At 39.6% G+C, this 15,310-nt stretch overlaps 1 protein-coding gene across 7 annotated transcripts in view; it reads left to right on the top strand.

Moving 5' to 3' along the window:
- Positions 1-15,310, top strand: part of LOC140715310 (cGMP-dependent protein kinase 1) — a 779,820-nt gene that overhangs the window by 592,116 nt on the left and 172,394 nt on the right. For 4 of the 7 annotated variants that reach the window (XM_073027322.1, XM_073027320.1, XM_073027318.1 and 1 more), the window contains exon 8: positions 11,518-11,562. The exons of the other annotated variants lie outside the window; for them this stretch is intronic. In XM_073027322.1, coding sequence (XP_072883423.1) covers positions 11,518-11,562 — 45 coding nt within the window. The remainder of the gene's footprint in view (positions 1-11,517; positions 11,563-15,310) is intronic. 7 annotated transcript variants of the gene reach the window in all.

Below are 15,310 nucleotides of genomic sequence, written 5' to 3'. Positions count from 1 at the left end.
GTGCTGAGTAGTGGGAAGTTCACATCTACGGATGTGTTGGGCTGTCTGCCAGTGACTCGGATTAACCTGTCACTTCACATCCCGATCCTTTATTTCTTTGTACTGGCTATCTCCTCACTTCTCTTTCAACACAAGTGAAGGGACTTGGTCTAAAAATATCCACTTCCCTCCACAGATGCTGCCTGTCCCACTGAGTTCCTCCAGCAATTTTATGTTCTGCTTTTGTGCCTTTATGTTGTTGATTAATTATCACCCTTGACCAGGAACCCCAGCATATTTTCTTGCCTCATCCACTATGCCATTAGGCCTCTGATAATAGATTCAAAATAATATGTATGTAATTAAAGAGTAAATGGATTAAAGAGAAGAGACAAATTAACAAAATTTATTCTATTAGAGAAATTTCCTTTCTTACCCACCCCCTTTCTGCTACCTGGACAAATTTGTTTCTCTCCTCAGCACTGATGACAGGTCCCAAACCTGAAACATTAGTTGTTTCTAATTCCACAGATGCTGACATACGTTTTGAGTCTTTCAAGCTTTTTCTCTATTTTATTCAAGGTGTTTTCTATAATTGCCACCCATCTTTTATATACTAGCATTTATATACTATAAATATACTAGTATATTTATATATATACTAGTGTAGTATATATAATATACTAGTGCTTATATACTAGCATTCCAACCATGGAAACATATCTCTATGTAATAACCACGCTTTATACCTCAGGTCCTATTGAATATATCTTTAGATAAGTTCTTGAAAAGAATGCTGGTGTATTAATTTTAATTTTCTTGGTTTAGGCTGGGCTTTTTAAAATTTTGCATACATTTTGTGGCTTTGTTTTTAAGATTGTTTCCCATCCATAACACACAACTTCTGGCAATGGCTTTATATTCATGACTCCCTGAGGGCTTATCCTATGGGTGGCTGAATGGAAATAATAGTGTGTAGCTGAGTTATATTCAGAAGTATAAATCAGATAATACAACCTCCTCTACACCACATTGGAAACAGCACACATTCTTGATAAGACTAAGTGACAGACAACTGTTAAATGTTACCTTTAGAATTTAATTACACCAGCAATTATGGCTTTACTCACATCAATACTATAAATTATAAAATATTAAATATCTTGCAACTTTAAATGTATGCTAACTACAAGTTTTAATTTCCTGTTGTCAGGCATTAATATTAATATTTCTTTGCTATAAATTTCAACATCTTCATTATAACGAATATTGCCTATATCAGCTTGTCACTTCTAATTATAACTCCTGTCTAATGATGAAGCTGTAGAACTCAGGTTTGCAAGTACTTCACAGAAACAAATGCTCCAGTTATCCACACAACTGACTACCATGACGATTTAATATTTGCATATCAGAGGATGTAAAAGCACCTTTATTAATAATTTCAAATCTCAAATGCTTATGAGCTGTCTCACTCCTATCAAGGAGTAGGGTACATAGATAGCATCTATGTGAGGGCCACTAGACTCAAAAACAGTTCCTTCCCCCAAGCTATCATGCTGATTAACACCTTCATCCATTAACTCACCCCACTACCACCCACCAGCATTACATACACATCACCGAACATCACTTTATGAACAGTCTATATATGTAATAGTTACTTGTACATTGAGTTTTACAGGATTGCTTTTATATTTATTGGTTTTTTTTAGTTGTGTTCTTTCTGTTTATTGTTTTTTATGCTACATCAGATCAGAAGTCATTCTCCTTTACACTCCTGTACTGAAGAATGGCAACAAAAGATCCTGAATCTTGAATCAGAAAATACACAGGGAAAGTGAATCTCAGAATAAATGACAGGATGCAACCGCCTGAAATCTTCACCAAACATCATGGTGTCAGGAAGAGTCAGGATTGCTTAAATATGTTTGTGGATTTCATTCATTTGGGACATCATCTCATTGAAAATGCCAAATCCTGAGCACTAACATAGCTGCCCTTCCACTTCTCAATGTTTTCCTTTGTATATTTCAATGTCATTGATCAAAAGAGAATAATATATTAATATTTCTAATTATCCCCTTGTATTACAGCACCATTAGCAGCAATCCCACTGTATTACACTGGATCCTTTCATGGTCTTGCAACACCCTACCTCTGCAACTTTTTCCCACAGGGAGTCTGCATTCCTTCACATTTAGTCTCTTGTGTCCCTCTAGTTCTGTTACCCTAATATGGTAATTTTGTCTTCAGTCATCTTGGCCTCCACAGTGGAAATCCCTCCCTGTACATCTTTTACTTCCCTCTCCTTATTATAAGCTCATCTTTAAGCACCGAGTTTTTGTGCATCTCTTTGGCTCAGCAGTCAATCTGTATTAATTACACTTTTGAGAAGTGCTTAGAGATGTTTTTCTTTGCCAAGAATGAGACATAAATGCCACATAGGCAATAGAAGTACTGTAGGATATTCTAATGCTGGAAGAAGTACAGAGGATATTCACCCATATGTTGCCTGGGGTGGAGTGTTTTGGTTATGAGGAGAGATTACAGAGGTAATGACTGCTTCCTCTGGAGTGGAGGAAGTTAAGAGGAAGCATGATCGAGGTATGTATAATTACGAGGGGGATAGATAGAGTGATACTGCACGATTAATGTTTCTTCTTATCGGAGGTGAATGAAACAAGAGGACCTGGATCTAGGGTAATAGGTAAAAGATTTAGAGGGGATCTGAGTGGGACTTTATTTTCCTCCTGAATAATAGCTATTATCTGGAAATAGAGTTGCTGACAACATTTAAGAAGTGCACAGATGAGCACTTAAATAGGCATTGAAGAGCAAGGAAGATGGGATTAATAAAGCTTGGTGCCCATTGGCTGGCATCAAAGTGGTAGGTGAACGGACTGTTTCCATGATGTATGACTACGGCTCAATTAACATATGGCGTGTGGCAATTAAAGAAAACGCCTGGGGAAAAAAAAAAAAATTCTGGAAAAAAAATCTCAGCAGGCCGGTCAGCATCTTCAGAAAGAGAAACAATTGACATTTCAGGTCTAGGATCCTTTTTAGAAATTGAGAAAGAGAGAAATCAGTTAATCTAGGTAGCAGAGAAGGTGGGGGAGGTATTGGTGGACTGAAGGGAGTTTTTCTGATAGGGTAAAGTAATAGGGCAGGTAGGATTAAGCTTTGCTTTCTCTATGCAACATGTTGCTAATATTGTATAGCCTGTGGTCTCAGTCTACAATATTAGCAACATGTTACAAAGAGACTGATGCACCATCAATAACTCTCGGAGACGGGAGGCGAACTATAAGCTTTTATTAGCTGCAAGAGACCACGATTAGCAGCAAAAGACCACCACACAACATCCTGGAGACTGAGGGAAGAGCAGTGCCTCCAATCGCCTTTAAACAGGGGTCTGTGGGAGGAGCCACAGGAGCAGTCAGCAGAGGGGCGTGTCCAGACAGGTATATGTAGTTCACCACAGAGACGATGAAACTTAATCCTAGACAGGTGGGCTAAACCAGGTAGGCGGCAGCCTCATGCCCAATAAGATAGGGACATGCCTGTCCTAGCATGCAGTCAGCACCAGCAGAATGGGTGGATGAGATCTACAGTGAGGTGCAACGGCTAGGAAGGTGGTACTGTAGTGTTTAGTGGAGAGCGAAAAGCATGGCAGGGCAAAGAAGACATCATGGTCATCCACTGTAACTAAGGAAGACCCCAATTTGTGATGCTTGTTCGCACCACTGGACCCGGACTTCTGAGGTTGAGTGTGCGGAAATGACCCGGTGCAACAGCTTTTCCACTTTAAAAACTCTCCGCACAAGTTTCCTGTCATCGTCAGACGGAATTGATAACTACCACTGTGATCTCACTATACACAGAAAGGTATAAAAAGCATGGTAGGCAAAAATAGTCATCATACAAACTGAAAGAGTGGGTTACCAAAAGTAGAAGAACTTGACCTTGAGTCCTACAGGTTACATTGTGCCCAGAATGACACTGAGGTGTTGTTTCTTGTGCTTCCATTTGTCCTCATTGTAATTATACAGGAGGGCCTTAAACATAGAAGTAATAGTGGGAGTGGAAATTAAAATAAGTGGAAATTAACAATAGGTGCTGGAAATCTAAAAGAAAAACAGAAAATGCAAAAAATGTAAGAGACGACCCAGGCACACCATTCATGTGGGATGATTTCATCTACAGTACTTGAATTCGGGTGAGGAAGCAGCGACATACAGTTACTGGGATTTGCCAGCAGTGCTGGAGCCTCGTGAGTTCAGACAGTTATTGAGAGGATTCTTACTCGTGAGAAATCCCATTAACTACCAGGACCTTCACATGGAGAAGAAAGGTTTCCTCTCCATCAATGTGCCTCTTGTTAGTCATTAGGAGATGAATTTCCCGATGATAAATCCATGCCCAAGTACAGCAAGCAAGACTCCTTTATCCCCACGCTGCTGAATATTTCTAGCTTTTAGCGCTGTCCTGGTGGGTAAATCCTGGGAGATAAGTACTACTCTGTCTTTTTGTGACTGTTCACAAAATTACTCCAACCACACCAACAGAGTGCAGGTGCAGCAATACTCACCAAAAATACCAGGACAGTATTGGAAGTACCTTTGGTGTTCTTGTGGTGATTTTGCCATTGATGAGAGTAGTCAATAATGAAAGTATTCTCAATCTGAGCCTGCCTGGCAGTGCGGGCCAGGCAAAGACTTCACAACTTAATTCGTGGTAGCGTTGTAGCGTAGTGGTTAACATAACACTGTTACAGTACCAGTGACCTGGGCTTAATTGCTGCCGCTGTCTGTCCTCTGCCCACGTTGTTTCCTCCCACAGTGTAAAGGCGTATGGGTTAGTAGGTTATTCAGTCACATGGGTGTAATGGGGCAATATGTATCGTTGGGCCAGAAGAGCCTTTAACCGTGATGTATGTTTAAAATAAAAATGAAAACAAAACAATAAAATCAGGGTATGCTGCTTCTACTATACCAGCCATACAAATGAAGGCAAGAGCTTGAAGAATGAGGTAGAACCTTGAGATCATCAGGGGCAACAAGTGCAGGGTCATAGGAAGCCTCCAGTTGGGGGTTTCTGCTCACCAGGCTGAGTATTGGCATAATGGACTACAAGGGAATTCCTGACAGAGATGCTCCTTAAAATGAGTCTGAAAGATCATAGACCACAGAGTGAACAAAATGACTCTACTAATTATTACCTCCAACATCGTCTTCGAGTAATGCCAGCTGGGAGTACTGGATGATAGAGTATATTCCCACACATCCATATATAGGGAACACTTGCACTGAAAATAAAACATGGATAAATAAGTCTCTCTTTGGATAAAGATTGTTTTTACACCTCTGTATTTCTTGATGAGTGGCAGATTGCTGTGCAAACTTTCACCTTCACGCAAAATACAGCTTCCTGTGAGCATCCTCATAGTGCGGGTGTTCATGGTGGTTTGGACAGCGGTTTATCATTAGCAGTGGTAATTTGGTGGTGCAGCCAGTCCACTGGGAAGTAATGGATATCGCAATCTCCATCAGCATGGTGGTTGGTAGGTATGGAGATGCTTTAAGGAGCTAATATTCCAAGATACATTCATTCAACAGAGAGAAGTAAGACTATAAGACACAGGAGCAGAGTTAAACCATTTGACCCATCTAGTCTACTCTGCCATTCCATCATAGATGATGTATTATCCCTCTCAACCCCAAACTCCTGCCTTCTCCTCGTAACTTCGACACCTTACTAATCAAGAACCTATCAACCTCTGCCTTAAAGGTACCCAATGATTTGGCAATGAATTCCACAGATTCACCACTCTCTGGCTAAAGAAATTCTTCCTCATCTCTGTCTAAAGGGACTCCCTCACTATAGGAAACATCCTCTCCAAGTCCATTCTCTCTAGGCCTTTCAATATTTAATAGGTTTCAATGTGATCTGCTCTCCTTCTAAATTCCAGTGAGTACAGGGCCAGACCCATCAAGTGCTCCTCATACATTAACCCTTTCATTCCTGGAATCATTCTCATGAACCTCTTCTCCAATGCCAGCACAATGGGCAAAGAAATCCATTGTGCCTTTGGCCAACTAGACTTTTCAAGGCACCCGGTGGTGCAGAGCTGATGAAATCTCAGGAATGATGTACCACCTTTCACTCCGTTCATGACAAATGGATGTGACCTCTGCATTGCCTGGCAATCACTTTTGACTTACACTTGCTCATCTGTTCTGGTGCCTTTCAATCTCCTGCATGTAGGAGGGGTCCTCAACAGCAGTCGGCACATGAAGTAGATTCTTTATCTTGCTGTGCAGCCTTCCCCTTGTTTCACAGCCTCTTGTAGAGCTCCCTTTGTCAGAGTTTGCCATAAGAAGTACAATGTGGTAGGTGACATCTTTTTCACCAATCAAATTCCTAGGTGTTTACTTCACCTCCCCCCCACCCCCCAGCTTCTCACGGTTTCGCCTATCACCTACCATCTTGGACTTCTTTCTCCCCTCCCCCACCTTCTTACTCTTGATTTCTCATATTTTTTTCCTCGTGCTGATAAAGTGTCTGGGCCCTAACGGCAATTGTTCACTCTTTTCCACAGATGCTGCCTGCCCTGCTGAGTTCCTCCAGCAATTTGTATGTGTTGCTTCTGAGGAAGGCTTTGAAAGGTCAAATAGGTTGGGAGGAGCCCTGCTGTGTCCATATTTGTACCCACCTCATGCTAATTGTCTGGTTTTTTTTCTTAATTGTTTTATATATTGCAGTCATCATATGAGTAGCTCGAAAGGTCTGGCTGGCCCAACATGAGGCTCAATATTTTATGTGCTAAACATCAAAAGGCAATTCCATATTTTCAATGCATCTACAATGCTCTCTTTCAAACTACATGCAAATATCACAGCTCCCAATTTGCACCCACACCGCAAACATTAAATGAATTTGAATTAGCATTGTCTGGTCTGGAGTTTGCAGCTTTTGTGAACCCATTGTTTAGAGCCGCACTCCAAATTTAATCCACAATTTATACTCAGACCCAAAGACTGGTGGACAGTCATTTGCTAAATTTAAATATGCTAAACCCAGGGATCACTCTTAACACATGTCATTGCATTGCAAATAGCAGTCATACCCATATGAATCGAATCTGCTGAAACATCTTTATGACTATTTTCCAGATTTTCTGGAGAGAACCCATTTTGGCAGCACAGTGTAGTTAGTGAAACTGCTGGCTCACAGCTCAAAAAGCCTGTTTCCATCCTGACCTCCATGTGGGATTCACACCTTCTCCCTGTGAATTCTCCCTGTGTTTTTTCCCAACAAAGGAAAACATTTAGTTTGCCAGATACTTAAGGTTTGAATTTTTGGTTTCTAATTTTGATTCAGTTTGGATGTGTTCTATTAATTTTCTCAGAGTCGGGCAAAATAAATTTATTTTACTTATTGAATTTCCATGGATTTCCCTTGGGTGCTCAGGTTTCTACGCCCATCTCAAAGACATGTGGATTGGCAGATTAATTGACAATATGTTACAGTAGTCATTGGTGAGGATGCACTTGGAATATAGTGTGAACTTTTGGTAGCCCTGTTATAGGAAAGATATTGTCAAACTGGAGAGTGGGCAGAAGTGACTTATGAACATGCTGTCTGAACAAGAGGGTCTGAGTTATAAGGAAGGTTGGATATGCTGGATCTTTATTCCAGGTTGTTGCTGAGGGATAGAACACAGGAGAAGTTGATAAGAATGTGGCAAAAACAGAGCCATTTGGAAGTGGAAACAGGCTCCTTAGACCATTGTCCACACCGACCATCAACCTCCTAATTGAACTCATGCTCCATTAATCCCATGTTCCCTATTCTCTCAACATTTTCCTCAATTCTCCCCAGATTCTGCTACTTATTCACCCATATGCTTTTGTCAAATTACAGTGGCCAGTTAATCTAACCAATTGTGCATCATTGCGATGGTAAGAGAAAACCGGAGCACCTGGAGCAAACTTAGAACATGCAAACTCCACACAAGCAGCACTTTATGTTATGTTTGAACTTGGGCCTCTGGTGCTGAGGCAGTGGCATTACCAGCTGCTCCACTCTAGGTTATTGGAGAAAACAAGAGTGGAATGAGATTACTTTATGAGCTGGTCCAAATGGCATTTTTCTGCATTGCAAAATATATATATAATATCAGCTCCAACTTGGGAAAATATATTGGTGCCTTAAAAACTAGTTCAGTTGAATTTCTAGGCACAATTGTCTTTCTCAGACGATTGTGTAATCCTTGCATTGAGTAATCCAGCTCCTCTCATATTAAGCCATACAGACAGTGCATGTTGGTCAAACTAGATGACTAGTAAAAAATCTCCACGCAGAATTAAGAATTACATAAATTTAGGAATTACTCAGGTGTGTTTATTTTTTCTTCCTCTTACTGCAATAACTCTGACCAGGTTAAACATTTTCAAAGTATGTTGAAATCAGGGCAGTTTTCCAAGCCTGCTAAGTGTTTCATGATCCAGTATGCCTTCAGCATCAAAGAAAGAGAACTAATTGTAGATAATAACTACTGAGACAATCTCTTCAGTCTCTAACTGTGGACATGAGGAGCATATTGCTACTCATAAGCTATTCATTAAAGGAAATGTAACACGACCCTGAGCATTTATCTTCCAATGCAGATATAAAATAGACCTTATCTTTGCATCTGAAGTATCCTTGGTTCTTCATAGTGTTAATTTGTACTTATATGAAGAGTGTGTGTCCTTTCAATTTCAATGTAATGCACAGCTTTTCTTGGTCACAGGGCTCAGCCCAAAAAAGGAAAACATTTAGTTTGCCAGATACTTAAGGTTTGAATTTTTGGTTTCTAATTTTGATTCATTTTGGATGTGTCTTATTAATTTTCTCAGGGTCGGGCAAAATGAATTTGTTTTACTTATTGAAGCAATTCAATATATAAAATGTGTTAATGTTCTGTCTCTTTCTTTAAGCATTACTTAATACACACAACAGCATGTGGGCACTCAGGATACTCACAGCTTGATCACTGTGTATCTCAGGGCTTTTGTCAAGGAGAATTTTTTTGAATGCTCACGACACAATATGCTGCTAATCATTTTCAAAAACTTCTGCTAAATTCTTGTTGTAAAGCTGGCATCTGTGGGTGGCAGAGTTCTCTCTGCAGGGCCATTTTTGAACTAGCTCACCAAGGGATCCATCTGTTTGATTTAATGCAGCCCCAGTTGGACCGCTTCCCAAACCTGATCATTGAGTGACATCCTGCCCTTCCTTGCGTTTTCCCTCATTTTAGTTACAGTTTCTGTGAGAGACATCTGTGATTCTCCGAATGCTTTGAGTAGATTTTTAAGTTCTCCATAGAGTTATTCCAGTAACTGCAGAAATAATATTTTGAGACTATTTATGTATTCAGGCATTCTATTAGTTCATAGAGTTATAGAATTATGCAGGTTGGAAACAGGCCTTTCAGCCCATCTGGAAAATGCCAACCACAGCATCCTCCATGCGAATCTCAGTTGCCCATGTTCAGCTCATAATCCTCTAAGCTCCTTCCCTCCAAATATCTTTTATATGTTGCAGTTGTACCCACTTAGGCCACTTCCTCTGCCAGCTCATTCCAAGTATTCTGTACCCTCTATGTAAAGCAGTTAGCTCCCAGGTCTCTTTTAAATCTGTATCCTCTAGTTTTGGACTCCCCAAACCTACCTGCAACCATCCACCTTATCGATACCCCTCATGTTTTTATTAACTTCCGCAAGGCTACATTTCATTTTCCTGCATTCCAGGCAATAAAGACCCAGTGTGGCTAACCTTCCCTATAATCCAGAAAGCAACTCATCAGTCTTTTCTGCACCCTCTGCAGTTCGACAATGTCTTTCCTATAACAGGGTGACCAAAAATGTACACAATATTCCAAGTGCAGCCGTGTAAATGACTTAAATGACTGCAATATAATGTCCCTACTACTAGGCATTGCTTCCGTGTTTCCTTGTACAGCCACTTTCAGTAAACTATGCATTTGTACTCTCAGCTCTCTCTGTTCCAAAGCTCATCAATGCCCTGCCATTCTACACTATGCTGGTTTGACTGTCCATAATGCATCACCTCACACCAGTCTAAGTTGAAATCCATTTGCCATTTCTCATTGCTTCTCCCCAACTAATTATAGATCTATTTGCAATTCATTATAGCTGGTTCCACTATCAGCAAGTCCTCCTAATTTACTATCATCAGCCAACTTGCAAATCATGCCACGTACCTACATACCCCAATCATTTACATGAAAAAGATCAACAGAGGTCCCAACACTAACCCTTGGGAGCCCCATTAGTCACAGGCCTTCAGTCAGAAGTCGACCTTTAACCATCACCCTCTGCTTCCTATCATCGAGTCAATTCTGAATTTACCTTGCTAGTCCTCTGAATTCTGTGCATCTAATCTTCCAAATCAGCCTGACAAGTGGATCCTTGTCAAAGGCCTTGGTAAAGTTCATAAAGACAGCACCACTATCTTAATCTATCTCCTTAATTACCTCTTCAGAAAACTCTGAAATATTCATTCTTTGATAAAAATACATTATTTTATCTTTCATGTAAACACTCACACTTTTGGATCATATTTCTGACCATGATTTTACTCCTTTGGGTTTTATCTCCAGCATTATACCCCTAACTAAGGGACTAGTCAGTAAACAAGTTTTGAAGGCCATGTGCGGTATTCGGAAAATAAAAAGTAAATTCTACCTGACTGGCAGTTATGGACAGCACAGTTCAAACAGTAAAAACTATTTTTCCAAGAGGACTTCCATGTGTTTTTTTTTTGTTTTACTCAGTTAATAGCAGCAAAAAAAAAAGCTCTTATAGATAATAAAGATCCAAGGGAGGCCATCCGGCCTTTCCCCTACCAAGAAGCCTTTTCCACACACTGATTCCCACACTATGGGATAAAAAATTGCTGTCATTTATTCTAACTGAGGCAACCTTTTCTGCTCTTCCATGTCAATTTCAGTCTGGAAAATTCTCTCTGCTCTGGGGAAATTAAGGCAATGTGAACTGGCAGAGAAGTTAATGTCTGGGAGAGGGCAGCCATGATCATATTAAATGGTGGAGCAGTTTTCAGGGGCCAGGTGGCCTTCTCCTGCTCCTGTTTACTTCTATTGATGTGTTCCTGCAGCACTGGAAAGCTCGCTTGTTTCCTAATCACTGGAACTCAACATAATCATGTAACTTGCAGATTGAGTTATACTGTACATTGCTGTAAATTCACTGATTCTTCTGATTCAAGCTCTTACTCCAGTTTCCTCTGGACTGGCTAACCTCTCACCTTGCATCCACTGTGAATTCAGACCAATGCAAATCTCCGCTGCCTATTTCCTAACATCCACCAAATCCTGTTCACCTATCGCATCTGTGTTTACAGAATTACATTGGCTTCTGGCCCAACGAAGACTGCTTTTAAAATTCTCATCCTTGTTTTTAAATTTCTACTTGACCTTGCTCTTCCCCATCTCTGTAACCTCTCCAGGCTTTTAACCAACGGAGACGCCTGTGCTCATCCAATTCAGCCTATGTGAGTATACTAATTTTCTCCGCTCTGCTTTTGGCTGCCTAGATGCTGCGTTCCAGAATCCTTAAGCCTACCTACCTCTTTGCCTATATTTAGCCCAGCTTTTGATCACCTGTTCTGATGCTTCCTTTAGTTGCTAAGTCCCAGCTTTTCGATTATCACTCCTGTGAAAAGCCTTGGGACATTTACTAGCCTAAACCTATTCTATAAATGCTAGTCATTCTCCTTATATTAATTTTGTTGAGTGCAATTCTACCTGAGTAGAATATAATGAGTATTGGGTTGGCAAGTATACATATAAACATTCAAATTAGGGCTGTAGTAGATTACTCAAGCTGCTCTGTCATTCAATAAGGATGGTTTGATTGTAATTATACTTGTTATTAGAGTGTATCAGTAAAGGTTACTACCACGTGGTAACCTTTCAAACTCTTGCTTATCAAGCACCCATCTATCTGAAAATACTCTGCTTCTTTGTACAAGACCATTCCAAATACTCATGATTCTTGGGTAAAAAATGGTTTAAGTGGGCCGTTCTTTATTATTAAACTGTGACGTCTAGATCAAGGTTTTTCTATATCAGTTGACCTCTGAGGATTATATGTTCCATTTGCCTTGTTTACTCTTATTAACTCCAGCGGATTTGACTATCCTGTTTAACCTTCCTTGTAAGAAAATCCAGGTATTGCTGTAGAAAACTTCTTCCAGCTTCCAACACATACCCATCTCTCTTTAAATAAGGTGTCCAGCAGTACTCCAGATGTGGTCTCAGTAACACCATGTATAATTTAAACATGATCTCCCTAATTTTATTCTAAGTTCCCTGATAATAAACAATACTATTAGATTCAATGTTTCAATTTAATATCAGAGAATGTATACAGTATACAACATGAAATTCTTACTCCATGAAGCAGAAGAAAAACCCCAAAGAATGTTTGACAGAAAAATGTTAGAACCCCAAAGTTTTCTTAATTTGCTATATCAGCATATTTTGCAAAGCATGCACCAGTGCATCCAGATTCCTCTGCATCTTAAAACATTACAATCTCTCACTATCTAGATAAAATATATTTTTTTTCTGGTCTAGAATTAACAGTTTTACATTTTTCATGGATTATACTCTATTTTCTCAATCTTTGTCCATTAACATAACATGTTGAAATTTCTTCATAGCCTCTTTAACTCTTCACAACTTACCTTCCTAAGTGTCAGAAAATTCAGACATTGTACTTTGGGTGCCTTCTTCTGAATCAGTCATAAAAATCATAAAAAGATTGTGCCTAGAACACTTTTCCTTGCATCACAGTACATTTAGCCAACCTGAAAACAAGACTGTTTATGCCTCTACTTTGTTTTCTGTTAGCCAGCCAATCTTCTGCCCTTGCCAATATATTATGTCCTCTACTATGAGCTCTTATTTTCCATTATAATCTTTGACGTGGCATCTTTTCAAATGCCTTCTGGAAATCTAAGTATAATACATTCAGCAGTGTCCTTTTAGTAACACCACATATTACTTTTTCAAACAACTCCAATAGATTCTCTTTCACAAATCCATGGCAACATTGACTGATTACCTTCTTAGTGCCTTCCCATAATATCTTTAATAATAGCTTCTAACATTTTCCAAGACAGATGTTACACAAAGTAGATTGTTGCTTCCTGCTTCCTGTTATCTTCTCTTTTTGACAGATGGAGATACATTTGCTATTTTCCAATCCCTACAAATTGAGGGAATTTGGGTAAACTGACACCAAGAAAACAAATATTTTACCAGCCACTTTTTTTAAGACCTAAGGTGAAACTTATGAGCCAGGATGTTATCAGCACACATCTCCAACCAATTGTTCCACACCAATTTCCAGGTGGCTGTCAATTTTTCAGAATTTCAACACACCTGTCCCCCACCCTTCAGGCTCCCAATTGATCGTATTTCAGGGTTCATTTACATTCTCTTTCATGAAAACTGATGCAAAGTTCCTGTTTAATCACGTGTTGTCTCCTGGTTTTCCATTAGTAGCTCCCCAGCATCATTTTCTGTAGGGTCAACACATTTTGTTTTTTTAAGATATTTACAATAACTTTTACTATCTGTTTTCAGTTTTCTGGCTAATTTATCTCTAAGTTTTCTAATCTTATAGTTATTCTTTTTTGCATTTTATACTTTATTCAGCCTTTTGACAACCTTGCACAAATTGAATGCTTTAGCTTGAAGTTTGATGGTAACTTTCTTAGCCAACTGCAGATAGAGGGTTTGCCACTTGGAATTCGTCCTGGAATTGTATCCATTCTGTGCATTCTGAAAGATGCAGCTCAGTTAACTGACCTTCATCTAATTTGCCAGTTCACTTTCATTAGCTCTGTTTTTTATCTGCTCATAATAGAAATACCCTGAGTTTAAAATATTTGACTTGCACCCTTCCTTTGCTCCCACAAACCTAATGTAAAATTTAGTGACACTATATTTGCTGCTATGTCCTTAATTAATACAGTACTATCACAATGCACAGCTATCAAGTTTAGTCTGCCTTGTTTTGAATGTATTCACATACAAGGCTTAGTTTTGTCATTTAAATTTTATTAACTTCTATACTTATCTGTTGGTTTACTCACAAATGTCCCAAGGACCCCAGAGCCAGTACTCCCTAACACAAGAGATTTTGCAGATGCTGGAAATCCAAAGCAATATACACAAAATGTTGGAGGAACTCAGCAGTTTGTGCAGCATCTATGGAGTGGAATAAACAGCCAATGTTTCAGACCAAGACGTCAACTGATTATTCCTCTCCATAGTGCTTCTGGAGTGTTGACATTGGCCATTGACTCTTACACTCAGGAATGTGAATTTCATAGCCTAACTCATCTACTTGATTGATTCATTCTACTTCTGAGCTTCATCTTCTGGTTTGCTCCCTGTTTCCTATCTAGTTTGGCATCATCTACAAATCAGACTACTTTATGAAACATTTATACTTCATATTTATTCGAAGATAATCTGACCCTAGTAAGTTTAATGAACGAACATCTGGCACCCATAAGCCAAGTTTGACTATCAGGCAAGACTTAGCTACGGTACCCACTGTGAGTGGTTTATCCTAGTTTGGAGACAGCTGTCAGGATTTAGTACCTTGTGGCTTTGAAGAGAAGCAGAATGGAAACTTTGGAGGGAAGTACCTAAGCATTAACCTGGAACAGTTCAGCTAGCAGCTGAGAGAAGATTTGCCATAGATTTTGTTGCTCAGAGATTTTCTAACTGCGGTGCCCATTTAGTGGAGGAATGAACAAGAGAAGGTGAGCAAACTGAAATAAAGGTAAGTTGAAGCATTTTTAATTCAAAACTAGCATTTCAGAGTTCTTTATGAGATTTATTTAATTAATGCATTTATATCAAAACATACAATGAAATGCTTCATTACATTAAACCAACACACACAAGGATGTCCAGGGAACAACCCACAATTGTCACGATACATTCTGGTGCCAACGTAGTATGCCCAAGATGCTCAGCAGATCAACAACTCAGAACACACGAAATGTAACACCACAAGCAACAAAACAACAAAGCAAGCCCCTTTCTTCTATCCCACCTATACATGTGTGCAATCTTCCAACTCCAAGTCAGGCCTCCGAGCCTTCAATCTCCATGCTTTGGCCATCAGGCTCCAGCCTCGAGACGCATGATAGACCTTCAGGCTTTGGCATGGACACCCAGACTAGCCGCTGATGGGCTTCTGAAATCCAGGCTCAA

Source organism: Hemitrygon akajei, chromosome 23 (genome assembly GCF_048418815.1).
Source record: "Hemitrygon akajei chromosome 23, sHemAka1.3, whole genome shotgun sequence".
In the NCBI taxonomy this organism is placed as follows: domain Eukaryota; kingdom Metazoa; phylum Chordata; class Chondrichthyes; order Myliobatiformes; family Dasyatidae; genus Hemitrygon; species Hemitrygon akajei.
This window is presented reverse-complemented; position numbering and strand designations above follow the sequence as displayed.